This window comes from Oryzias latipes, chromosome 17 (assembly GCF_002234675.1).
Source record: "Oryzias latipes chromosome 17, ASM223467v1".
In the NCBI taxonomy this organism is placed as follows: domain Eukaryota; kingdom Metazoa; phylum Chordata; class Actinopteri; order Beloniformes; family Adrianichthyidae; genus Oryzias; species Oryzias latipes.
This window is the reverse complement of record NC_019875.2, coordinates 29,990,796-30,016,288: the sequence shown is the minus strand read 5'-3', so window position 1 is coordinate 30,016,288 and position 25,493 is coordinate 29,990,796. Positions and strand designations below refer to the sequence as shown.

Here is a 25,493-nt window from a genome sequence, read left to right as displayed (position 1 = left end):
TTGCTTTTGTGGTTTTTTACTTTTTAAAAGATGATTTTGTCCAAATATTTGCCTTTATTGAACCAGGTCAATCGAATCAGGACCATTATTTTGGTATTTACAGTGAAGATCTGTGATGCATATTTTTGGGGTGTTAATATTCAATCATTTCGGAGTCAGTAAAGGCGTTTTTGTCTGTGGGAGGAGGCCGGAACAGACTAGAAAATTCTGCCACATTGGCAGGATTTGAACCCTCTTGCTGTGAGGTGGGAGTGCAGACCACTCCACCACCATGCAGCATATGACTGTAAGTAAGTCAAACTAAATGACTGAACTGACGTAAGAGTTCTTTTTTTTTCTTTCCCCCACTATTTCCAGGCTTTCAGTCATAAGAAAAACTTTCTTTTATTTTTTCTCATTCAAAACTTTATTTATAAAACACAACAAAGACTCAAATGTGGCACAAAGTTCTCCTCAGTACAAAAGTAAATGCTCCACTGGGTTTTATCATTTTAAAGTCAATTTTCTTAAAGTAGGCTCCATTGTTCTATCATAAATGATCTGTTGTAGTGATTTACATTTAGACGCAAACACAAAGATTCTTTGACAATTAATTCACTTAATAAATTTGCAAACCTGTTATTAGAAAAACTGTTTTAATTTATGTACATTCGGACATAAAGAATAATGGTAACATCTTTGCCAGCAGTTATGAACACATTTTCTCTTCCGTCATCGGCTCCTCTCTGGACGGTTGGTTGGTGACGTCCGCTCCAGGAAAAGTCCCGACCAACAGATGTTGATTGTTATAAAGTTGGAAATGTTTCTTAAAATAATTGTACGGTGGCCCAGAAGGGTCACAACACAACACATTAACTTTACACACAACACATTAACTTAACACACAACACATTAACTCACAACACAACACATTAACTTTACACACAACACATTAACTTAACACACAACACATTAACTCACAACACAACACATTAACTTTACACACAACACATTAACTCACAACACAACACATTAACTCACAACACAACACATTAACTCACAACACAACACATTAACTCACAACACAACACATTAACTCATGGCCCAGAAGGGTCACAACACAACACATGAACTTACCTCACAACACTTTAACTCACAACGGAAGTAAAGCAGCAATTGAAGTGCTTTTATTCTGAAATGTCCACTGGGCTGAGCGGCTAACTACCTAACAGAAGTTAATGTCACAGTGAGCTGTGGAGGGAGCATGTTATTGCTACAAGAGAAGCTAGCAGCAGTGTTGCCAGAAACTTTCTCTTTATTACGATTCTGCTTCCTCTGAACACACACAATATGAATGCACACTCCTCCCTCCCACCCCTCTCTGTCGCTGCACGCACGCTCCTCTCCTTTCTTCCGCTCCCTCCCCTCACACATGCACGTGCGGTCCCCAACAAACACACACACGGGCGGGCGGGCGCGCGCACGCACGCACACACACACAATGAATGAAAGAAGGCCGGTCCGCTGAAGAAATATTCAATACTGTCCTCCTTTTATTAGATCAGGAGAAAGAAGTATACACAGCTTTCGTTGAGTTTTCCCCCCTACTGGACTGATTTAGCACCCGATCCGATGATTTTTCAAAATAAAAGATAGTTCAGACTAATAATAAAAGGATTGATAAATACAGACACCGATCCATGTAGCGATCAGACCATAAATTTAGCAGGTGGGTCATCCCACACGCAGCCGCAGTGTCAGGCTTTAAAGAACACAATTTTTAAGAGGCGGGGCGTTGCACCCCCCCAACAACAGGTTAGATGACAGAGCCCGTTAAGCATCTCTGCCTGGTGCGTTTACTGAGCTTCAGTACATAGAAGTTCACAGCCACACGGCCTAACGTAGTCCGCTATTATATATTCATGAGGGGGGGAAAACGCAGAACCGACCCTAAAACCGCCCAAATTATGAAAACCCGGCTAAAGCCATTTTTACCCCACAAATTTAGAACCAAAACCGCCCAATCTGGCAACACTGCTGCTAGGTTCTCTTGTAGAAAAATCATGCTCCCTCCACAGTTCACTGTGACATTACTTTCTTATAGGTAGTTAGCCGCTCAGCCCAGTGGAAATTTCATGATAAAAGCACCTCAATTGCTGCTTTACTTCCGTTGTGAGTTAAAGTGTTGTGAGGTAAGTTCATGTGTTGTGTTGTGACCCTTCTGGGCCATGAGTTAATGTGTTGTGTTGTGAGTTAATGTGTTGTGTTGTGAGTTAATGTGTTGTGTTGTGAGTTAATGTGTTGTGTTGTGAGTTAATGTTTTGTGTTGTGAGTTAATGTGTTTTGTTGTGAGTTATTGTGTTGTGTTGTGAGTTAATGTGTTGTGTTGTGAGTTAATGTGTTGTGTTGTGAGTTATTGTGTTGTGTTGTGAGTTAATGTGTTGTATGTTAAGTTAATGTGTTGTGTGTAGAGTTAATGTGTTGTGTGTTAAGTGAATGTGTTGTGTGTAAAGTTAATGTGTTGTGTGTAAAGTTAATGTGTTGTGTTGTGACCCTTCTGGGCCACCGTACAATTGGCAGAAAAAACTATCCCAACATGAAAAACCCAAGCGTTTTAAGAATGTATACTGTCTTCTTTGTCCACCACGTTAAGCCAAAGGGTTCTTAAAACCCACGTAAAAATCTGTTGGTTTGATTGAAAACTTCAGAGTTTAAACTTTTCTCCTTTTCACTGAGGAACATCGTCCTAAAAAACTTTCTGTACACAATATAGTTTTAACAACCGCAAAAAATATCTTTTAATGTTTGTCAGCGAGGAAAATCAACAACAACAACAACAATCATCAACAGTAATCTTCCTGTAAGAGTCATTTAATGTTTGTTAAGTTGGTAGTGAGTCTTTAAGGTTTACAGACAACATCCTGCTTTTGGCTTTAAAAACAGAATGATGCCGTTCCTCAAAGCCTATAAAACTCGGATTAAAATCAAAATTATCATCATTATCTTAAATCTAAAGTTTCTTATCAAACAAGTAAAATTCTGTAAAGCTGCTGGGAAATTGTTTAACCTGAAAATCTTTATTTATTAGTATGCAATCATCTTGGACGGATGGATGGAGAACTTTTTGTGCTAAAGTTTCCTAATGGTCAACTTTAGCTTAGCAGTAGGATTTAAATGTAAACTGGAAGGCTGTGGTGAGATGTTCTGTGGGGGTGACAGTTGAAGTTGGAGGTGGAACTACACCAAAAAGCAGCGCTGGGCTTCTTTTGGTTTCCATGGCGATGGACATAGACAGGACCCTCTGTGGATGATGATGTTTGCAGACGACATTGTGATCTGTAGTGAGAGCATGGAGCGGGTGGAGGACCATCCAGTGGCTCTGATGCAGAGGCAGCAGGCAGAGAAAACCAGGATGGATCAGGATTGAATCCATCAGAGGATGAGATGATCAATGCAGGGAAGCAGGTGGACATGTTTGGACGCGCTGAGAGAGGAGGAACAGGGATGAGGGTGGAGCTACCAGGACAGGACCAAAGAGGAGGTTCATGGATGAAGTGCACATGAGGGAGGATGGTGATGAGGGTGGACAGTTTTCTGTGGCGCCTCCTAGAGGAAGCAGCCGAAATGAAAAGAAGATCCAGCTGTGATCTGGATCTAATCCTGAGTTGACCCCCCCCCCCCCCCCGCTCTAAAACTTTCGCGGTTTGGAACGTTCCATTGGAGGAGGAACGGGGTCTCCGACCCAATTTGCGCGGCTTCGGGGGCGTGGCTCTGTTTGATGGGTTGATTCGGGGGCGGGGACGTTTTCTAGGCTGTCAATGCACCACACTGTCGCGAGCCGGTCGGTGGTTGCCCTGGCAACCGTAAGCTAACGTAACCTCCGTGTGTTTAAAGACCCCAGGAGCTGAGGTTTTCCACTAAGCCGTTTGCTGAGCGGGAAAAGTCCGACGTCTGACCTTTGACTTGGACGGAACCTTCCAGAACAGAAGATGGAGTCGAAGGAGAGCGCGCGCTCCACGCCGAGGCGGCACGAGAAAAGTTTGGGTCTCCTGACCATGAAGTTCGTCGGTCTGCTGCGGGGGTCCCGGGACGGCGTCCTGGACCTGAAGGCGGTTAGTTGGGGGAAGGGGGGGGGTACACCGGGGCTGTTCGCGGGCTTTCTCTGTCAATCACTGGACAGGTCTTCTGAGCAGGTGCGCCGTAGGCCGCTATTACTGCTGCTGTCCTTCAGCAACGCTGGGTTCACGGGTGGAGAACTTCCATCACCTTTGGGAGGTCTCCACCCGTGGAAACGTCCTCTGGATGACGGGGAAAGATCAGGAATGTGTTCAAATAAAATAAAAAAGATGATAAAATCTCCAAAACATACTATAGGAATGAATGTGAAGTACGTTACTCCACCTGCTGACATCCACATGCTGACATTCACCTGCAGACATCCACCTGCTTACATCCACCTGCTTACATCCACCTGCAGACATCCAGCTGCAGACATCCAGCTGCAGACATCCACCTGCAGACATCCACCTGCTTACATCCACCTGCAGACATCCAGCTGCAGACATCCACCTGCAGACATCCACCTGCAGACATCCACCTGCTTACATCCACCTGCAGACATCCAGCTGCAGACATCCACCTGCAGACATCCACCTGCTTACATCCACCTGCAGACATCCACCTGCAGACATCCACCTGCTTACATCCAGCTGCAGACATCCAGCTGCAGACATCCACCTGCTTACATCCACCTGCAGACATCCACCTGCTTACATCCACCTGCTTAAATCCACCTGCAGACATCCAGCTGCAGACATCCACCTGCAGACATCCACCTGCAGACATCCACCTGCAGACATCCACCTGCTTACATCCACCTGCTTACATCCACCTGCAGACATCCAGCTGCAGACATCCAGCTGCAGACATCCACCTGCTGACATCCACCTGCAGACATCCAGCTGTAGACATCCACCTGCTGACATTCACCTGCAGACATTCACCTGCTGACATCCACCTGCTGACATCCACCTGCAGACATCCCCCTGCAGAAATCCACCTGCTGACATCCACCTGCTGACATCCACCTGCTTACATCCACCTGCAGACATCCACCTGCTTACATCCACCTGCTTACATCCACCTGCAGACATCCACCTGCTTACATCCACCTGCTTACATCCACCTGCAGACATCCACCTGCTTACATCCACCTGCAGACATCCACCTGCAGACATCCACCTGCTTACATCCACCTGCAGACATCCACCTGCAGACATCCACCTGCTTACATCCACCTGCAGACATCCACCTGCTTACATCCACCTGCAGACATCCACCTGCAGACATCCAGCTGCAGACATCCACCTGCAGACATCCACCTGCTTACATCCACCTGCTTACATCCATCTGCTTACATCCACCTGCAGACATCCACCTGCTTACATCCACCTGCAGACATCCACCTGCAGACATCCACCTGCAGACATCCACCTGCTTACATCCACCTGCTTACATCCACCTGCAGACATCCACCTGCTTACATCCACCTGCTTACATCCACCTGCAGACATCCACCTGCTTACATCCACCTGCAGACATCCACCTGCTTACATCCACCTGCAGACATCTAGCTGCAGACATCCACCTGCAGACATCCACCTGCAGACATCCACCTGCTTACATCCACCTGCAGACATCCACCTGCAGACATCCACCTGCTTACATCCACCTGCAGACATCTAGCTGCAGACATCCACCTGCAGACATCCACCTGCTTACATCCACCTGCTTACATCCACCTGCAGACATCCAGCTGCAGACATCCACCTGCTTACGTCCACCAGAAACCTCAACCAGAGCTGGGTGATTTACTCTTAACGTCGATAAATCCGACTCTTTGAATCACTTTGGTGATATTTTATGGATGAATGGATTCTTAAGGCTTTTATCTTCAAACAGCTGCAGCAGAATCTGGATCTTTTCATCATCTTTTCTGGAGCTCAGAGAGAAGGTTTTTAGAGGAAATAACCACTTTGGGGTAATTTATAGTGAAGAATTAACATTATAGTACACTTGAAAGCTCTAACAGTTGATTTTGCGTGACATAACCCCCCCCCCCCCCCCTTTAAGATCGCACAAGGGTTAAAATGATGTGTCAAAAGTTTGTCTGTTCTTTCTGAAAGACGGGGAAATCCTGTGTCTAATGTTTTGTTTACTTTAACTCAGGTCAATTCTTGGTTTTCCACGTTTCCCTCTCTTCTTGAGCGCCAAAGCGGGGTCGTGTTCACTCGACCGCTTCCTCCCGCTCTCCTCTGTAACTGAGTAACCGTTGCAGCTCCTTCATCCAAACGTTCCTCCTCAGAGCTGCCGCTCGCTTCCGTGCTGCATCTTCCCCACAGCGGCCGCTCGCTCTACAGATGTCCGTCTGAATCTGCAGGCTGCGGACAGTTTGGCGGTGAAGCAGAAGAGGAGGATCTATGACATCACCAACGTTCTGGAGGGCGTGGGGCTGATAGAGAAGAAGAACAAGAACATCATCCAGTGGAGGTTGGAGAACCGGTTCTCCTGATTCCTTTAATGCAATGATCAAAGTTTCAGCGTTTAGCTGAGAAGCTGATCTGTCAGAACTGGAGTGGACTGAAGGTGTGGTTCTTCCAGAGGACAGAGGAGCGTCTGCAGCCAAACGAAGGAGGTGCAGGAGCAGGTCGGCCTTCTGAAGGCCCAGATCTCCCAGCTGGAAGCTCTGGAGGAAGAGCTGGATCAGCAGAAAGTCTGCTTGGAGGAGAGCATCCAGGCCCTGAGTCACGGTCCCATCAGCAGCTCATATCCTTCCACTCAACGTCTTGTTTCTGCCCCGTTTCACCTCAGAGGTCATTTTTTGGGGTTTTATGCCCTCAGTGTTCAGAATGTTTAGATCCCCTCCCTCCAGAAAATGCTCCTGTAGAAAGTATTCTTCTCTGGTAGACGGATCCACGTTTAAATCCTTCCTCGTCCAGGACCGGACTAAAGGAGGATCAGAGCCGGCGCCTCCTGTCCGTCATTTTTCCGCTTCCGTGTTTCCGTCAGTCTGCTTTCCTCAGCGCCGCTCTACGTACACGTTTGTGACCCACGAGGACATCTGCCGGGCCTTCGAGGGAGAAACTCTGCTGGCCATTGTGGCTCCTGCAGAAACCCAGCTGGAGGTTCCGGTTCCGGACACGGTACTTTGGTTTGGTTCCTCAGAACCAGATGTTCCTCCTCTGTTGGCTTCTCCATGCAGATGTTTGCAGCTGCAGCATCTGCAGAGGCATGACGCTGCTGCCGTTTCAGGGGGGCGGGGGTCAGAAGAGCTACCAGGTGAACCTGCGCAGCCGCAGAGCCCCCATCCGGGTCCTGCTCATTGACAGGGACTTGGACTCCAGCGCCCCCGTGGTCTTCCCTGTCCCCCCCTCCGACGACTTCTGCCCGATGCCGACTCCGCCCAGCACCCCCGGCGGTCTGCAGAGGTTTACCCTGGTGACCCCCGGGGGCTCCGCCGCCTCCCCCCTCTGCAGCCAGGACCCGACCTGCTCTGACCAGCAGATGGCGCCGGTAGACCTCAGTGGCAGGGCCGCGTCTTCGTCTGACCTGGGTGAGCAGATGTTTATAGAAGGAATGGTGGGGTGGGGGGGGTCATCAGGTTGGGCGTCGGTTGGGCGCCTCGATGGAAACGTTGAGGGTTCAGCTCCACCCATCCCTGTGGCGCTCCACCTCAGGGGCTTTTGTGGTCTTGGGGGGCATCAGCAGTTTCTCTTCAGCTTCACGTTCATTCTTCTGGGATGTATTAAAAAAATAACACTAAACCTCAGGTACCCCGTCGCCATGGAGACTGAAACACCTGTGGGGTCGTTTCGGCTCAGAATACTATTGTTGAAGTTGGATGTTTGCACATTTTGAAGGATAAATGTGTCGAAAACAGAAAAAAAAACTTCAGTGGGAAAAAAAAGACAAAACCGAATCTGTTCACCTGGTTACCATGGTAACGAGAAGGAAGCAGGTGAGGAGCTCGTTGGCATGTCTGTGACGGGAAAGGCTGTAAATATTCAGGTCACTGCAGTCTAAGGAAGCCTAAGACGGAGAGTCCTCATTTCAAAAGTCTGTTTTAGGAGCAGCTCATGCTGTCCATGCTAACACGCTAAGCACACGCTAAGCACACGCCTGCTTTCCCGGCAGCTTTCCCGGCACAGTTTCCCAGCAGGTCGTCTGCAGCGTCGGACCAGAACCCAATGGACCTGGAGGTCCAGGACTTCCAAGCGGCGCTGGGCGTCGGCAGCCTGCTGAAGATGAGCGACGGCGGCGAGAGCCTGAAGGACAGCAGAGAGGGTGAGGCGTGGCGCCGGGGGGCGGGGCTCTGGTCAACCCCCAACTCTGCAGTAACACAAGTCTGTTTTGATTCCTGGCAGAACTCATGGAGGAGCTGATTTCTGCTGAGGGTGAGCATCACGCCGACCTTCCTCACGTCCTCCTCCTCATCAGAGCAGCTCAGATAGCAAACGTGGATGAAAGCATCCGGATGATTGACAGCCTCTGTCCTCTGAGAAGCTCTGAGTTTGACAGGAACGACCAGAAAACGCCACGAGGGCGTTGGACGGCCCGCAGGCGCCTACTTTAGACCCGCCCTCACCGGCCGAGCGGCGGCCACACGCCCCTCCCTCTCCTCCTCTGCCTCGCCTCCCTGCTAAGCTGCATGGGGCAAAAAAACCTTTTTAAAAAGGCAGGGGGGGTCGTTCACTACCCAAAAGTCTTTTTCAATAAGGACGAGTAAATGCTGGGGAGTTATGGGTCTGTGGCAGGCGGGGGGGAGGGGGGGGGCGGATCCGGATGCAGTTCTTGATGTGTTTCTGCTCTGACAGGACTGGACTACAGCTTCAGCCTGGATGCAGGCGGAGGGGGGTGTGACCTGTTTGATGTCTCCATCCTCAACTACTGAGGACCCGCTTTGCTGCAAGGGACGGACGCCGAGCACCTCCCCCACTAAGGCTCCTCCTCCTCTGAAGCCCCTCCTCTTCCCCTGAAGCCCCTCTTCTTCTGAAGCTCCTCCTCCGCAGCTCCACCTCCTCCTCTGAAGCCCCTCATCCTGCTCTAAAGCCCCTCCTCCTCTGAGGCCCCACCTCCTCTTCTAAAGCCCCTCCTCTTCCCCTGAAGCCCCTCTTCTTCTGAAGCTCCTCCTCCGCAGCTCCACCTCCTCCTCTGAAGCCCCTCATCCTGCTCTTAAGCCCCTCCTCCTCTGAAGCCCCACCTCTTCTTCTAAAGCCCCTCCTCCTCTGAAGCACCTCCTCCTGCTTTAAAGCCCCTCCTCTTCCCCGAAGCCGCTCTTCTTCTGAAGCCCCACCTCCTCCTCTGAAGCCCCACCTCTTCTTCTGAAGCTCCTCCTCTGAAGCTCCTCCTCCTCCTCTGACGCTCCTCACTGGTCAAACCTTCTGCCAAACTGTGGTTGGGTCGGCGTGAAGCTCCTGTTTTCTGTTTTCCCACATGTTTAACATAAACTTTACGTTCATGTTTGAATGGAGTTTGTTTAAAGTACCGACGTCCCGTTTTGACCGTTTCTAAACTGTTGCTGCCGTTAAAGCTGGAAATATTTGTTGTATAAATATTTTGTTATTGTTTTTGTTATTTTTGCCAATATGTAAACTTTTACTTACGTTTGAGTAAAATATATTTATGTTTGTTGAAAATGAAAAAAAGTTGATTTTCTTTAGTATTGAAAATTTTTCTGGTCCTGATTTTATGTTTGAATAAAACTGTTTTGATTGACATCTTTAAAACTTTGGCTTTTTTTTATCACAGTTTGGTAAAATCAATAAAGTTCCTGTTAAACTTTATTGATGTAAAACTTTATTGATCAGTTTAACAAACAGACATTTTAAGCCGAGTCTTTACTCCATCTGCTGTGGTGAGACGAATAAAAACGATCCGTTCATTTCAGTCTTTGACATGTTTGTAATGAGACATTATGGGATGGAAGCTTAAACATCTGCTGAATCCACAGCATGTCAGAGCTGGAAGAGCGGCTCCTCCTCCATGAGTGCCGTCACTTTAACAAAGACATTTGAAAACAACTGTTTCTGTTTTTTCCTTCAGGTCTCCAGAATTTACTGTAAACCATAAACCGTCTCAACAGGCTTTGGCTGACAAAGATTTCCTTCAGCCTCATTTACTGCTGAACGGCAAAGGAACGTTTTTGTTCCTAAATAAAACCTCTCTGGATGTGGATTCACCCCGGAAGTGTGAGGCGTAAACATCGAGACCTTCTGCGCTCCGGTGTTTCAGCTTCACATGCAGAGCGGTGCTGGAAAAACCCCTTGGCCCTTGTCTCGGTGTCTGGCGCCCGGTGGCCCCCATGGCTGCCGCCTGGTACGGCTAAGCACGCCTGTCCTGTGGCCTGGGGGGCCTCCTCTGCACCTGGCTGCTTGGGTGGGCGACCCCCCCCCCCCCCCCCCCCCCCGGGCTGCTTGGGTCCTGACGCCGGGGGCGCTCCTGGCCTGGGGGTCTATCACCCCCTCTCCTGGTCTGGCTGGTTTGGCTGGGAAGGATCTGGTTCCCCTTATGAACACACGGTTCACTCCAGCAGCATGCATGTATTTCCACCCCCACGTGCACGTGCACACTGCTCCCTGTCTGCTTCATCCCTCCTCCTAACCCACAGACAGATGTCCTCCGTTCATCTTCGTGCCAGAGGTTCACTGTTAATGTAATATTTTTCTTTCCAGCAGATCTGATATAATTGTTACAGCTAAAAATAACTTATTCAAATCAGTGCTTGTATCCCCCACTTTCTCCACTTCTCTTCCTTTTAGTCTTTGACTTTCTTAAATGCTGTTTTGCAGAAATGTAAAATGTCTTTACTGTTTTTACTTTTCTGATTATGTCTAATAGTGCTGTATGCGATGGAGATGTCAATGTCCATGCGGGAACCTCCCAAATGGATAAATAAAGTTGTCTATCTATCTATCTATCTATCTATCTATCTATCTATCTATCTATCTATCTATCTATCTATCTATCTATCTATCTATCTATCTATCTATCTATCTCTTCCACACACACACCCCTCACATCCCCCCCCCTCCACACACACTAAATGTAACAAATACAAAATAATGATAACGCTTATGCTATCTTAGATGACCCCAGCCTTACATTGACGTGTTCTCCCCACCATGACAAAGGTGGATAAAGGTGGAAAGATTTCATGTAATCCATGGACACCAGTGAAGATCACAAATCATTGAAGAAAAAAGGTTCAGAGCACTGTCTAGTGGGTCTAAATGACCCAACTCCCAACGTTAAAGTGCCTAGGATAGAACAAGGGTTAAGGTAACAAGGGGTTTATACAAATCTACACTCTGGTTTTTCGTTATATAAAGTTCTATAACCTCTTTTTGTGATAGTAAACCTGTCCAACACAGAAGACCTTCAGCTGTAATCTGTTTGCTCAGTTGTTGGACAGAACAAGTTAAAACAAAAAAAGGAAAAAGACCGTCAACAGCTTGTGTTAGGACTGAGGTTTTCTACATCCAAAGCTGGGAAATGCAGCGAGCACATCTGCAAACATCCTTCACGTCGTTTCTTCATAAACAAAAAGCAGAAAAGTTTCAGAGCTGGAAAAATCCTGACGGACAGGTTTTCTTCCTGAAGATGCAGATGTTTCTACAGCGTCACCGACGTTCACTCATCTGTCCTTTCTAAAATGACGGTTTCTTTAAGATCAGATGTCGTGGAAGCCTGTTGGGGAGGGAGATCCAGATCCATGGTCGGACAGTGTGAACAGGACAGGGAACCAGGAACAGAAGAGCACAAACTGTTCCGTCCTTCCATTGGAGGTTTTCAGGAGAATCTGAGCGGAAACCAAAGTTTGTGAGGGAATCTTCATGTTGCTGCAACTTCTCAAACATCCTTCCATAAAAAAGGGTTTTTCTCCGATTTCATGTGGAGAGGACGTTCTAAACGACCAAACCAGTTTCCTCAGCCGGACTCGAACACTCGTGAACGGGATCATTCAGATGGAGAAAGTCTTGGTGTCCTCCGATTGGCTGTGGGAGTTGAAGGACGTCTCCGCCTCCTCCTCAGCCGCAGATGTTCCTCCTCTCTTCCTCCTCCTCTTCCTCCTCTTCTCTCCCAACGTTTTGGCCATCCTGGTCAGGTCCTGCCTGAAGTTGGAGCCGGCCGCGGCGTACAGGATGGGATTGAAGCAGCAGTGAGTGAGAGCCAGGCTCTCCGTCACCTGAGCGGCCTGATCCAGAGCTTTACTGGTCCCGCAGTGGGTCACCAGCAGGTAGACGGAGTCTACGGCCCGGAACGCCTTCACCAGGTTATACGGCAGCTGGGTGACCAAAAACACGCCGGCCACCAGGAGCAGGACTCGCACCGCTCTCCATTTCTTGCCTTTCCTCTCAGCGGGGAGACCTGTGAGGACTTTGCAGACGTTCCAGTAGCAGACGAGCATGACCAGAAGAGGCAGCAGGAACCCCAGCAGCACCTCTGCCCCCTCCAGGACCGCTGTCCCGCCTGGCGCCATCCATGCGGGGTAGATGAGCAGACAGGCGTTCCTGCTGGATGCTTGTCTGACCTCTGAGAATATCAAATCTGGAAGGCCCAGAAGGAAGGCTGTGGTCCAGACCGCCAGGCAGACCTTCCAGCAGTGTTTCCTGCTGAACGCCCCCTGCAGGCCCCGCCTCTGCTGCCCCCCCTGCAGCCGGGCCAGCGCCAGGTAGCGGTCCAGGCTGACGCAGGCGAGCAGCAGCATGCAGCAGTGGAAGTTGACGGTGTAGGAGGTCGACGCCATCTTACAGAGGACCGCCCCCAGCTCCCAGCCCCTGGCGGCACCAGCAGCCCAGAAGGGCAGCGTGAAGATGAGCATCAGGTCGGCGGCGGCCATGTGGGCCAGGAAGGAGTCTGTCATGGTCTTCAGGCGTTTGCGGTAAGCGTAGACGCCCACAACCAGAGCGTTTCCCGCCAGTCCTGCTACCAGACACAGAGCGTAGGCGGCGGGGAGGAAGAGCGCCACGAAGGCCCGCAGGTCCTCCTTCTCACACACGGTGGGGAAGTCGTCGTAGCTAAAGTTGAAGCTGATGTTCTCATGGTAGAAGTAGTCCTCGTCTTCAGCCACGTCCATGTCAACCGAACCGAGCTGCAAGAAAAAACACAGCCAGTAACTTCATGCAGACTGGATTCTTCTTCTGCAAAACATTCAAATCTAGTGAAAAGAAACGCATTTCCATTAAAACGTGAAGCCTTTAAAGACCTATGAAAATGCTGCATGCAGCATGTTCCTGCAGCATTTTTCTAGATGAAAGAATATAAGAAATGGCATTTCTGAGTAGTTCTTTCTTCTTCTGGATGGATCAGGAGCCGATGAAAGCTGGCTCTAAATCTTCCTTCTCCCTTTTAATCCTAAATAATCCACCGTCAGACAAACGGATCCATGAACGTCTTTGTTTTCCTCGTCTGAGCTGGAATCTGGCTCTGCGGATGGAAAACTCCGATGTTGGTCGCCATTTGTTTTTTATTTTATTTGCTACGTTGACGTTAGCTTGGGCTTGTGAGGCCCTTTTGTCCCTAATGGGAGGGAGTGTAAACAAAGGCATGCTGGGAAATTGGCGAGACTAACTTCTGTGCCAACAGTCCTGCCCACAACTGAGGGAAATTTCTTTTAGATTTAGGCTAAAAACGGCATCATCATCATTAAAAGACCGCTGGGAACACTTTCCAATGGATCAGAATCAGAGAGGAACTTTTCCACATCCAATCAGTGTCTTTTAGGAGCCTTCAGGGTAAAACTATTGTTTAAAGATGAGACTCTTGATTCACCATCAAAGCCAGCATTTAACAGACCGAGGAGTCGAGGCGTCACTTTCCAGTGTTTGGGATGAAGAGCGGAGCTTCCAGCGGGCTTCCTGCTCACACACATTCCAGTTTGTTTTCCAGGAAAAGAACAAATTCCTGACCAAACGGTCTGAGCCTCACAAGTCTTCTGATAGACGCAACATCTGAGCAGACCCATCCACAGAAACGGCAGAAGCTAAAATTTTTCTGCTTCTCTTCCCATCAAGCGTCTCCTAAGGTGCATCCTGGGAACGCTGAATCCGATCCGACACTCCCGCTCATCCACAGCCTTCCTTACATGTTCTGTCCCGCTGAAACAGGACCGAGTTTAAAGCAGAACTCTGAAACAAACCACCGTTCCAACAGCGGTCCACAACAGGAAATGACCTGCAGCCTGCTTTTTAATTTCATTTTTTCATAGATTTTCTTAAACTTTAGACCAATTTAACCAAACACCAACTCTAGAACCTTCTCTATCCATTTATGTTCAGCTGCTTCTGGTAAAAACCACACAGTTAATGAGCCCCAGAGGTCAAATCAAAGACTTCAGGTGCCTAACTTCTGGATTTATCCAGGAGAATCATGTGACCCGAAGCCTTTTCCCTCCTTTGGCCTTCTCCTCATTTGAAGATTTCAAATTTTTTTGAAGATTCGGCGCCTGGCCGAATTTTAACCTCTTCTTTGGATCTTCAGGCCGGCGCCGCTGGCCGCTCCAGAGACGAAGAATTAGCGTCTGAGAGCTCAGACTGTGGAGGATGTAAACAAACATCAGGAGCGAAGTTCCTTCCAGTAAACCGAGTTTGCAGGGCTGAAGGGGGGTGGGGGTGGGGTGGGGGGTGTCTCCGGCCTTCAGCAAACTCTTGTTTGGGTCGACAGCGGGAAACACTTAACACGCCCATTTCCAAGAAGCTGGGAGAAGCTTTGATTCCACGCCAACCTTCACGTCCAAAAGAACAACATTCTTTTCCTCAATAATCATCTGAACTTTTCCAAAGTTTCAACAAGTCCTGACGCTCTTGGCTCAAAATAGTCGAGATTATCAGCAGAACTGTTGATTTCTGCTTCTTTTCAGGACGGAAAATCGTTGAAAAAAACCAAACAATCCTGAAACATGTGTTTTTAATCAGACCAAGAACACCTCCTCCATCAGAGACCAGAAGAAAGAATCTGAATCCGCAGGTCTGAGACCAAAAATCACATTTCACCCAAAAATCTGTTATGACCTTCAGGAAAACCACATGATCAGGTTGATCAGGTCTGCACGGCGACCTGACCTTCCAGAGGCTCAACCCTCAAGGTCATCAAGCATTTTACAAAGAAGTTTTTTATTTTGTTTGTGAACATGGGGGTGGGGGGTGGGTTGGTTGACAGTCGACATGATTTCCCACTCCATCCTCATGCAAAGACTTTCCTCCATCACTCACACCTCTCTTAGCCGGTTCACATCCTACCCGTCTGGCTGCTTTCAGTTTGTTCAACTTCACTCCTTCCGGTCCCAGCCCCCCCCCCCAAGTCACCTCAGGGGTGCCCCAAGGCTCTGTCCTTAGCCTCCTCCTTTTTAACCATCTACCTCCTCCCATTGGGAAGTATCTTCCGAAAATTCAACAGTTCAATACAGTTCCATTGTTACGCCGATGACACCCAACTTTACCCGTCAGTTTATCCCTCCTCCTCCTTCCCACATAGGCTGCCTGTCTGAACTTGAATCCTGGTTTTCCTCAAACTTCCTGCAGCTCAACAGCAATAAAACTGATCTTCTTCTCACTGGCACCAAGTCGACTGTCCCTAAATTCAGCTCCCTGACCCTCTCCGTGGATGACTCCATAGTTACCTCCTCCTCCCAAGTGTGAAGTTCTGGTGTTCTTCTCCACAGATCTCTATCCTAACTTCTTAGGTTCTTCTGTTCTCAGACACGGTTGTGTTTTTCACATACCTGACGAAACACGTCAGCATCATCTATCAAGGGAGACGTCTGCGTCTTCTTCAGGAGCAGCGACCTCCTTGCATGTGGGAGGAGCTACGGATGAAGCCATTTTGGGAAATGGTGGTTGGTGGTTTTCCAGACGAGCTGTGGATCCAACAATTCCACACGACACGCTCAACGTTTGATGAGCTGCGTGACGCTGTGGGACCTCTGGTGGCGCCCGCATGCGGCGCTCAAGGCCGTCAATTCCTACCAAGAAGCGCGTCGCCATCTGGTTGTTGGTCACGTGACTCGTTTAGTTTGAAAAAAGTGTTTTCGTTACAGTTTTGCCAAATATGTCAATTTTGAAAAACCATGGGATGGAAAATGGGATTTTTTTTTTAAATTGTCGTGTTTCCATCATTTAAAGAAAATCTAAGCAAAGTTCATGTCGTGGAAAATCTGACCTCCGCCCTTCATAAAGTCGTAGTTGTTCGATGGAAAGAAGGAATATTTGCATTTTGGAGTTTAATGAATAAACTAATGAACAAATATCTCTGACTGTGGACATTTACCCAAATATGACAATAAAGAAAAAATCTGAGAAATGAATGAAGGGTGGAAGTTTTCCCCTCCTGTCTTTGTCCTTTTTGAACAGATTCACTTTGATTATGGGATGTTGGAGCCTCGTCTTGTTTGTTAGATGGTTTATAGGTTTTGTTTGAATCATTAGGCTCAAAGTAAAAAGATTTTTTTTAAAACTTGATGGCCCATAAAAAGGAGGAAAAAAAATCAGTTAAAGGTTCAATTTGTTAAAAGAAAACAAAAAAAATAAAAGTTGTGCAGCTCAATAAATATAATTTATACCTCATGTGTTACATCATAAAAATGAGGTTATGCTGTTTTTACAAAACAAACAGAACATCAGATCAATCAAAGCCGACAGTAAACAAAAGGTTTTGAGTAAACAAGCATCCGGTTCGTTAGTCTGAGTCTAACCGGCATGCATCCGCGAGGAGGAGACTCACCGGCTTTTCCTCTGATGTCTCCGCTGATCTTCACGCGCTGAAAAGCCCGTTAGTTTCGGGCCAGGACGGTGGGCGGGGCCTGTGAGAGGCTGCAGGAGCCCTTTCACTTCATCAAAAGCTGGAGGAGGAGGAAGGAAAAAAGCCTCCTGATCCTAAAAACAGTACTTGACTGAGGAAAAATCACCTCCATCTGCTGCAGAGTAAACATGAATTCAAAGACAAACTTTTATCTGGTTTTTCTTCACTGTTTGTCCACCGTGGAGCAGGCACCAGAGGCCTTTGTCCTCTTCACATCCCACTGCTTTGAACAGAAACCCAGTTTCAGAGGTTTGTTTGTTCTTTGCTCATCAAAATGATGAGTTTCAGCCGTTGAAGAGCCGGCAGACCGTCTGAGCCCAAAAGCTCCGTCTGCAGAGAAACACCAGCTGCTGTCAGGAGGAGGAATTTCCAACACGCCCTTCATCCTGAGGCAGAGGAGATCCTGGATCCATTCCTGCAACACAATCCTCTGGAGACATGAAAACCTTTAGCAGAACATGTCCCACATGTTTCAGCTCAAAGGAAAACAACCCATCCATCCCATAATCATCAATCTATGCCAACTCACCTCGAAAAGATAAGCGTGAAAGACCCACTCTGGTATTTTTTAACGTGTTTTTGTAGCATCTTTCTGATGAAGAAGCACATTTATAAAGAAAATTAAGCTCAAAACTGCATTTCTGAGTTTTTCTTTACTTAAAATGCTGTGAATCAGGAGCAAAAGAAAAAAAAAAGACTTTTGACAAAGTTTGTAGTTGTTACATAAAATCTACAGGCAGCGGGCGACAGGATCCAGGCTCCGCCCCTTTCTGATCCTCCGCCTGCAGACCAGCAGATCCATGATCCATCCATGGATGGATGGATCTGATGTTGCTGCTGTTTTTGTTGCACCACTAATGTTGTGATGGGGGTTTGGGGGGCTGTAAGCTAGTGGGAGAGCATGTAAACAGATGGATGACAGAAAGAAGGGGTTTGGGTTGCTCTGTGCCAACAGTCCCGCCCACAACTCAGAGGTGAATTTCTGAAGAACTCCTGCCGCTCTGCAGAAACTATGTCCTAGAAAAAGACACAGATTTTTAGATTTAGACTTAAACCGGCAGAATCTCATTTAATGCACCACTGAGAACACTTTGAAAACACATTAGAAGATGATCAGAGTGTAACTTTCACGTTTACCCGTCATTAGATGAGAAATGAAGGAATTTAGCTTTGATTTAAACACGACGGGCTCCTTCAATCGATGACTCAGCGTTTTTGTGTCCACATCAAAGCTTCAGCATGAGGACGGAGTTTCAGAGACACAACGTTTCCCTCGGGGAGACGTTTGGACTCTGATCACAGTCAAATAATCTCACTTCCCATCTCTGCTCCACCCAAACTGCCCCCGCCAGCTCACATTTCCTCTGGGGGGCCAGCAGCTTCTTTTCAGCATCTGGGCTGGATTTCACATCACCGACAAAAACCCCGTCTGCACTCGACTGAACCAGTTTGTTCAGATTCTGTTCAAAGTTCTGGTTTTGATCAGTAAACCTGCTTCTGCTGCTCCTTCTTTCAGACGTTTGTTCGTGTCACAGACAAAGCAGGACTTCAGTTCCTTTACATTAATGTATTTTCTGACATGTATGATGAATAATGACACCTGATAAACATCAAAGAATGAACACATTTGATTGTCAAAATGGAGGAAACAGAAGAATCTTCTCTCCATCCTCCTCATGCAGCTGCAGTGAAGTTTGATTCTCCTTTTTCAGGACAACAGAAAAAAGTTGGGATTCTTGGGATTTTTCCCTCTTTTCCTTAAAAACAACAACAACATTTTTGTGTTATATGGTGAGGAAAAGGTCAACTCAAGGGTTCTGGCTGCTGCTCTTTTCCATAGAAGTCCATCTGCTCCACCTTGTGGCCGCAGACGTTATAACTTTACCATGAAAGTCTCGAGTAAAGGAGGAGAAAGCAGGATTTGTCTTTCTGAGGACATCTGAGGTGAGATCTTCTCCTGTTTCTGACACCGAAGGAAAAAGCAGCTGAACGCTTCATGCTGACACTTGATATGAAGTTCTGCTCTTCTTCACTTCAATGCCTTTGAAAAGAGGCAGTGATGAGGAAAAGTTCATGATACAGCAGAGTCCAAGGGGGAGGCGGAGCTTTCATGCAGAGACAGACACCCGTGTTCACTAAAAACAGACATGCAAAGGTCAACGTTAAATATGTGGGGACGTGTAGAATCAAACTGAACTGCTTTATTCTTTTATTTTCTGTCATTTATGCAATAAAACGTCTGACAGATCTGTTTAAAGTGTTAAATATCTGAAGCTTTGGATAAAACTCTGAGTAGTTTTTCATGTATTCTTCATGTCACGGATGTTTGATCGTTTACATTTAGCAGAAAACCTTTGGTGCTTTTTCTGACAGGCTCCAACAGGCTCAGGTGTTGACAGTAAAGGGTAAATACTACTTTGTGTACTGATAGGTACTGAATAGCTGGAAGACAGATGACTGCCTCAGAGAACTCCAAACCTGCATGGAAACAGAATCCACTCCAGGCCATGCGTGTTGCTACAGCAGAACTTTTCTGTTTGCACAGCTTTCTGCTTTTATAGGGATTTTTTGTTTGCAGTATTTGCAGTTATTAGAGTTTTTGAAGTATTTTCAGCATTTAGAGAACTTATTGTGTGCAGTATTTTCCTTATTTGTGTAGTTTTCTAAGTTAGCAGTGTTGATTGTTTGCAGAATCAAAGTTATCGTGTTGGAATTGATTTTCTCAGTTTGTCGAGCTTTCAGACACTTTCATGTTCTTTGTGGTCTTCAAAAACACACAAATACCCTGACGAACATCAGCAGACGTCTTGAACCTGCAGGATTCACCTGTTTTATGGAGACTGGATGTTCTATCAAAGGTGAATGTGGATGCAGACAGAAGAACAGAGGAGAGACTGACGTCTACTTAATCAATGATGTCAGAGAGCTGAACGCTGGATGACCACAGTTCATGTCCAGCCTGGAGCCTTTAGACAGTGAACCTTCACTGAAATTATTGGTGTGCAACATCTTTTAAAATAGTTTTATTGAGAGGATTTCTAGTATTGGATCTCCGTTGGTTATCCACTCCTGCCTTGACCGTTTTTCCTTATTTGTCCTTGAGAGTTTTGAGTCTGTGTCTCACAGAGACGTGGACATGTCCTCACACAACTCTCTAGTTTATCCCGCAGTGTTTTTTGTATTTCGTCTCACATGTTTTTTATATATTTTATTCAGCAAGTGTGTTTGTGCACACAGCATCCAATAATAATCACACCAATGGTGCTGCCGGGGGAGGAAAGCAGGGATGGAACAGCTTAGTCCCACACTTTGGACGTGTGTCCTGCAGCAGAAAAAGCAACAATATTATGTCACAGTAGAACTTCTATTAGAACTTGATTCATGTTTTATCTACTGAAGATAAACTAAATAAAAATATGAAATGAAGGTCAGTTGATTATTTTTATTTATTTCATCAAAAATAAAAAATAAACGAATAAATAAATTATTAAACAATCATCAGAGGACAGAACAGCAGTTTTCAGTTTCGGTTCGAGTCTCTTCAAAGAAAACTGCATGTTGGCATCACAGTTAAAAACCAGCATGGATCTGTCCTGCAGCAGAAACTCACCTGTCAGGATGGAAGCGTCCTGATGTTCAGTAGAATCTGCAGGAAAAAAAAATGAAATTTTCTACAAACCATGAAGATGCAGACTTTGTCTTTTCTCTTGACATTTTTGGGAACATGTGATCTATTTACCCATTTGTTCTAGACAACATCTAGATGTTTATCAAGTACTCCACTGTCATGTATCAACATAGGTTAGGAAAAAATGATTAACCATAATAATTGGATATCATTCTTTTAGTTTACTTTTGTGGTATTTTGGCAATATTTTTTTAATCCGACAGGCAATTAACATTTTACCATCTTTTGTCTGTGTTCTGTCTTTTCTTCTTGCAAACATTCACCAGCATCACAGTGAAGCAGACACACCTGCAATACTCGATTTAGACACTTGAGGACTATTTTATTAGGGACCGCATCACACCAGTGTACCTCCGCGCCGCCCCGTGTCCTTAGCTGCTGGTAATTTCGAAGACAAACGAGCGCAAAAGTGAAAAACATGGACTTGTATGATTTAATCATCTATAAAATGTCAAAAATGAAACTTGAGATGCGGAAAAGAACACCAAACCGCAAACCGGATGTAGAAACTTGTAATCTCGTTTTTTTTAAATAAACGTCGTGGTATCAGATGAATTTGTTTAGTCAATAATCAGTAAAGACAAATAGATCATAATAAATATTAATTCATAGTGCGTGAACTGCGGTTTTTAATCATTTAATTTATCCCGCCCATTTTCCTGGCTCTGCTAGCTAGCATATATTTTCACTTCCGGTATAGGTTGAATTTCCTCCACTGGTTAAAGGAATTCAAATAAAACCTGTTTTGTAAAGTGTTCATTGTTTAAAGCAATTTGAGTCCAAAAGTTTGATCATACATGTATACATTTTAATTTTCATGTACAAGACTGAATTAGAACTCCAACAAACAAAAACAAGAAACATTTTTGCTTTTTATAAGAACCTGAGTGGAAGATGTTGGAAAGAGAACATTATCATAAAAAGCAACGACTCTAAAGTGTATCAACATTTTTTAAGTCATCTATTTTCTTACACATTGGAAGGTTATGATGTAATTTAAAAAACTAAAAATATCTAAAAAATTTTAAGGTTTAACACAGTTTGGTTAGCTTTTGAGCACTTACATGTACACAAGTACAAAAAATAGGAGAAATAATACAGTATTTTTTTCTTCTTTCCTGAACTTGTCTTTTACTGCACATTGAGAACGACACTCATCTAACGATGAGTGCACATAAATGTTTTAAATACATAAAAGAAATCCTCCATTCAGTGTATAGCAAACATCTTTTAACCTTTGGAGGAAAAGAAGAGGCAGCAAAAAGGTCAGTATGGTTTTATTTTAAATACTGTTTGAATTTGCATCCTATCAGTTTGTTAGCTAAAGGCTAGCACTAAAAAATAATTTTAGGTATTGCAAATGTTGCTAAAAAAATATGTTGCTAAACGCTTAGGATTAATGCATTGCTAGATAATTATGTCATTAAATGGTTGTCTACCTACCTTAGGTACAGTTTCTGTTTGTGCTGAACTGTAGATAAGTCTAACATACTTTAGTATCTGAAATCACTAGTAAATGTTTCTGTTTTTATTACATCCATCCATCCATCCATCTTCCTCCACTTATCCGGGACCGGGTCGCGGGGGCAACAGTCTAAGCAGAGATGCCCAGACTTCCCTAAAATAATTTTTTTTTCTTCTTTTTAATTTTAAACATGTTTCTTTTCTTTTTTTATTACATATATATTAATATATACATTGTTTTACAGAGTTGTAGTTGTTTACCTGTCATTTGTTAGATTGATACAATAAAATCTACTCGTACAACAGCTATTTCATATGAGAGAATAAATATCCATGTCAATGTTCCATATGCTCATTAAAAGATGTTTTTTGTGAACCAATCAGTAGAACAGGCAGTGAGGCGCAGTCTGAGGTTAGTAAATGCAATTTGAATTAATTATAAGGTCATATATGTTAACATTTTTTGATGTTATAAAACTGTACACACACTGATGGTGGCTGCCCTGCTTGCCCAAGGACACCTCGACACATGGCCAGACACAGTGGGAACCGAACCTGCAATCTTCTGATCAGAGGTCGACTCGACATGTTCCAAATTGGTAATATACTCTTTTAAGTTTTTTTTTTATTTTTGTCTTTTTTTATCTTGTACTGTCCAACAGCTGAGCAATCAGATAAGAGCCGGGGGCCTGGTATTCCAAAAAGTTATTTATTTGAACCACGGTGCCCGAGCGCGGCTCGTCTGCAGCTCCCCGCTCCCCCAGGGGATGGGTCAAATGCGGAGAACAAATTTCCCCATTGTGGGATAGAGTCAACTTTATTTATTTATTTTTATTCCATGTTTTTCTTGTAGTTGCTGGGGTGTTAGGAATCTTCTATCAATTAAGTGCTTTTGTAGTGTTACGCCCCCTGCTGTCCAAGCTTGGAAGTGTAAAATTCTTTTGTTAATAAGTTTGATACTTGATATTCCCACCAGGCTGTTAAAGTTTTGTTAATATTGCTACTTTGGAAGCAGTCCTGTTTTTTTATTGTTTGGCTGATAAACAGTAGATCTGACAGGTTGATCTTTCCACATAACACCTGTTCTACGTCTAACCATGAGTTGGTGTTTGGATTGTTTTATAGATAGATAGATAGATAGATAGATAGATAGATAGATAGATAGATAGATAGATAGATAGATAGATAGATAGATAGATAGATAGATAGATAGATAGATAGATAGATAGATAGATAGATTGACCTAATTGATTCCGAAGGAAATTTCAAGTGGCCATCTGCCCATACTTAAAAAACACAATTATTCCTAAAACAAATAAAAGTACAATAAATAGATAAAAAGATAAAGGGGTGAAAAGATAAAAAATCAATTAAGAACAATAACCTAAAATCAAGTTTCCCAGAACATTTCAGTCTAATCAAAAATATATATTAACCATTTAAAGATGTACTGTAATCAATTGGCTATAAAGTATTTGTGGAAGTGAGGTAATTCTAAGCCTCTGCAGCTTTTTGCAGATTTTGAAGTTTTTAGACTACTTCTTACAGGTTTATTTTTCCATAAGAAGCTTGATATGGATGAGTCTAGTGCTTTGAACCAATTCAATTCAATTCTATTTTATTTGTATAGCCCAAAATCACAACAACAGTCGTCTCGATGGGCTTCGAAGTGAAACATGAACTCAAAAGGATCATGAATACACAGAGTTCAATAGGAAAATACTAAAATGAAGTAACAAACTGAGCACTTTAGTGGCGGTTGTGTGGGGATCATTTAGTAGGGAAAAATAACTTTTGGCAAAATTGATGGCAAGATTGCAGCGCATCTATTGCTGCAGCCTCAGTCAACTCTGAACTGTATATGTGTATTTGTTGTATGTCTGATCTTTTTCAGGTTGTACTGGAAAGTGATTTCTGTATGTCAGTGTAAAAGCTGTGCAAAGGACAATAAGCAGATTCTGATTCAGATTCTGATAACACACAACACCCCCCCCCCCCACTGCCCCCCTCATTCCCTACCTCACTGCACGCTCTCTCTTCTCTCTCTTACACACAGGCGCACGGCCCCAACACACACACATCCCCATTCCACAACAGTGGGATTGTAATTGTGCTGCTCCTTTATGAAAATAAATGTAATGATGCAAAAAGAGCTCCGCTGTTGACAACACTGTTGTTGACATTCATTGCTAAGGTTAGCTATTTCTGCAATCAAGGAGTGACGTCGTTCACCGTTGAGTACTCTTCTGCGCATGCGGGTCACTTCTGGGTCATTTCACGGTCACACTGTAGATCACAAAAGTTCAGATTTAATTAGAAATGTGAACGGCCCTGCAAAAAAGTTTGATTTTTTTCAAAAAATCGGAATTGAGCATTAAGCCCTGCAGTGTGAACGGAGCCTTACTTAAAGTCCCAGCTGTGTTTTAAGTCACACTTTGTAGTCTAGACTAACAGGAGACAAACATTCACCTTGAGAGTAGCACCATTTTCTCTGGGGTCTAAGGTTTTAATTAAATTAAGAAACCCCGTCTTCTTCTCCACGGAGAAGATGATGAAACAGCAGGAGTCGCAGGCAACCCCCCCCCCCCCCCCCCCCCCAAACACCGCTTCCGAACACAAAATCCTCCGGCGGCCATGTCGCAAATGAATATCGGTACAAGTAATAATCACAACGCAGTATTCTTTATTAACAAATATCAGTAACAACTAACTATCTAACTAATGAACTAACTATATAGGCCTTGTAGAATGAGTGTGTGTGTGTGTCGGGGCGCTGTGTGTGTAGAAGTACTGAGCGTGTGCCACACGAGAGCGAGTCAGAGCCTCTGACTGCGATGGGCTTTAGGCAAATGTTGCAGCGTGGGGGTGGGGGTGGGGGTGGGGGGGGGGTCTCTTCCTCCACGTCTGGCAATAAACCCAGACCAGTTCCAAACAACAGAGGACTTTTTTCTTTTCTTGGGAACAAACTTCCACCCTAACCGGTAGCCATGCTGTCGCTTGCTGTTTCGTGTGTGCTATAATGTTGTTGTTTGTCGCTTGGTATACCGCCGTGTGAAACTAACTACGAAAGCTCTGGGGAGCCAAAAATGTGCCATTACACAAAAACTCGATTTAAGTTATTTTTGAAACCGGCCATTACAAAAAAATTCAAATTAATTCCTTCAATTGATTTTTCGCCCAGGCCTAGTTTTGTGGGATCTCTGGAGTGGGACTAGAAAGAAGAAAAGACAAACAAGAAAAAACAAAAGACAACTACTAAAACATGAGAGAGAGAAAAAAAACTGCATTTCCAAGATCAAGCTTTGGATTGTTGACAAGGCAAAATTTCGTTTGAATAAAGTTCAGCAGGTGTCATTATCGTAGCACAGATGTTCTCATCTCTGCAAATGAGGGTCTTCAGCACAGCCATCGTGTAACCTTGAGGTCCTAATAGAGCTGGCCATCCACAAGCCGCTTGTCCACGGTGACCACAGCTCGGGACTGGGCAGTGAGGTGCTTCCGCCTCAGC

At 45.2% G+C, this 25,493-nt stretch overlaps 2 protein-coding genes across 3 annotated transcripts; one reads left to right on the top strand and one right to left on the bottom strand.

The window, feature by feature from the left end:
- The first annotated feature begins 3,660 nt into the window (after window positions 1-3,660).
- Window positions 3,661-9,764, top strand: LOC101164754 (transcription factor E2F5). Of its 2 annotated transcripts, none has more exons than XM_023965318.1 (8): window positions 3,661-4,091; window positions 6,419-6,528; window positions 6,640-6,804; window positions 7,073-7,181; window positions 7,291-7,591; window positions 8,173-8,322; window positions 8,403-8,432; window positions 8,853-9,764. In XM_023965318.1, the coding sequence occupies exons 1-8, from the start codon at window positions 3,969-3,971 to the stop codon at window positions 8,927-8,929; spliced, it is 1,065 nt and encodes a 354-aa protein (XP_023821086.1). In that variant the 5' UTR covers window positions 3,661-3,968; the 3' UTR covers window positions 8,930-9,764. The 2 variants fall into 2 exon arrangements, with proteins under 2 accessions (XP_023821086.1, XP_023821085.1); XM_023965317.1 differs by having other exon boundaries at window positions 3,740-4,091; window positions 6,344-6,528.
- A 1,628-nt stretch (window positions 9,765-11,392) lies between these two features.
- On the bottom strand, window positions 11,393-17,481 carry LOC101164508 (atypical chemokine receptor 4). Its single transcript, XM_023965485.1, has 2 exons — window positions 16,756-17,481; window positions 11,393-13,129 (listed from the first exon to the last, which is right to left on the bottom strand). Exon 2 carries the CDS (start codon window positions 13,112-13,114, stop codon window positions 11,999-12,001), a length of 1,116 nt encoding a protein of 371 aa, XP_023821253.1. The 5' UTR covers window positions 13,115-13,129; window positions 16,756-17,481; the 3' UTR covers window positions 11,393-11,998.
- Window positions 17,482-25,493: the final 8,012 nt, after the last annotated feature.

Bases quoted from the DNA above. Each gene is read 5' to 3' on its own strand.
- LOC101164508 (XM_023965485.1), bottom strand. From the start codon at position 13,114: ATGGACGTGGCTGAAGACGAGGACTACTTCTACCATGAGAACATCAGC.
- LOC101164754 (XM_023965317.1), top strand. From the start codon at position 3,969: ATGGAGTCGAAGGAGAGCGCGCGCTCCACGCCGAGGCGGCACGAGAAA. The intron at 7,182-7,290 runs GTACTTTGGTTT...CTGCCGTTTCAG, and splicing joins AGGTTCCGGTTCCGGACACG to GGGGGCGGGGGTCAGAAGAG. The intron at 7,592-8,172 runs GTGAGCAGATGT...CTTTCCCGGCAG, and splicing joins CGCGTCTTCGTCTGACCTGG to CTTTCCCGGCACAGTTTCCC.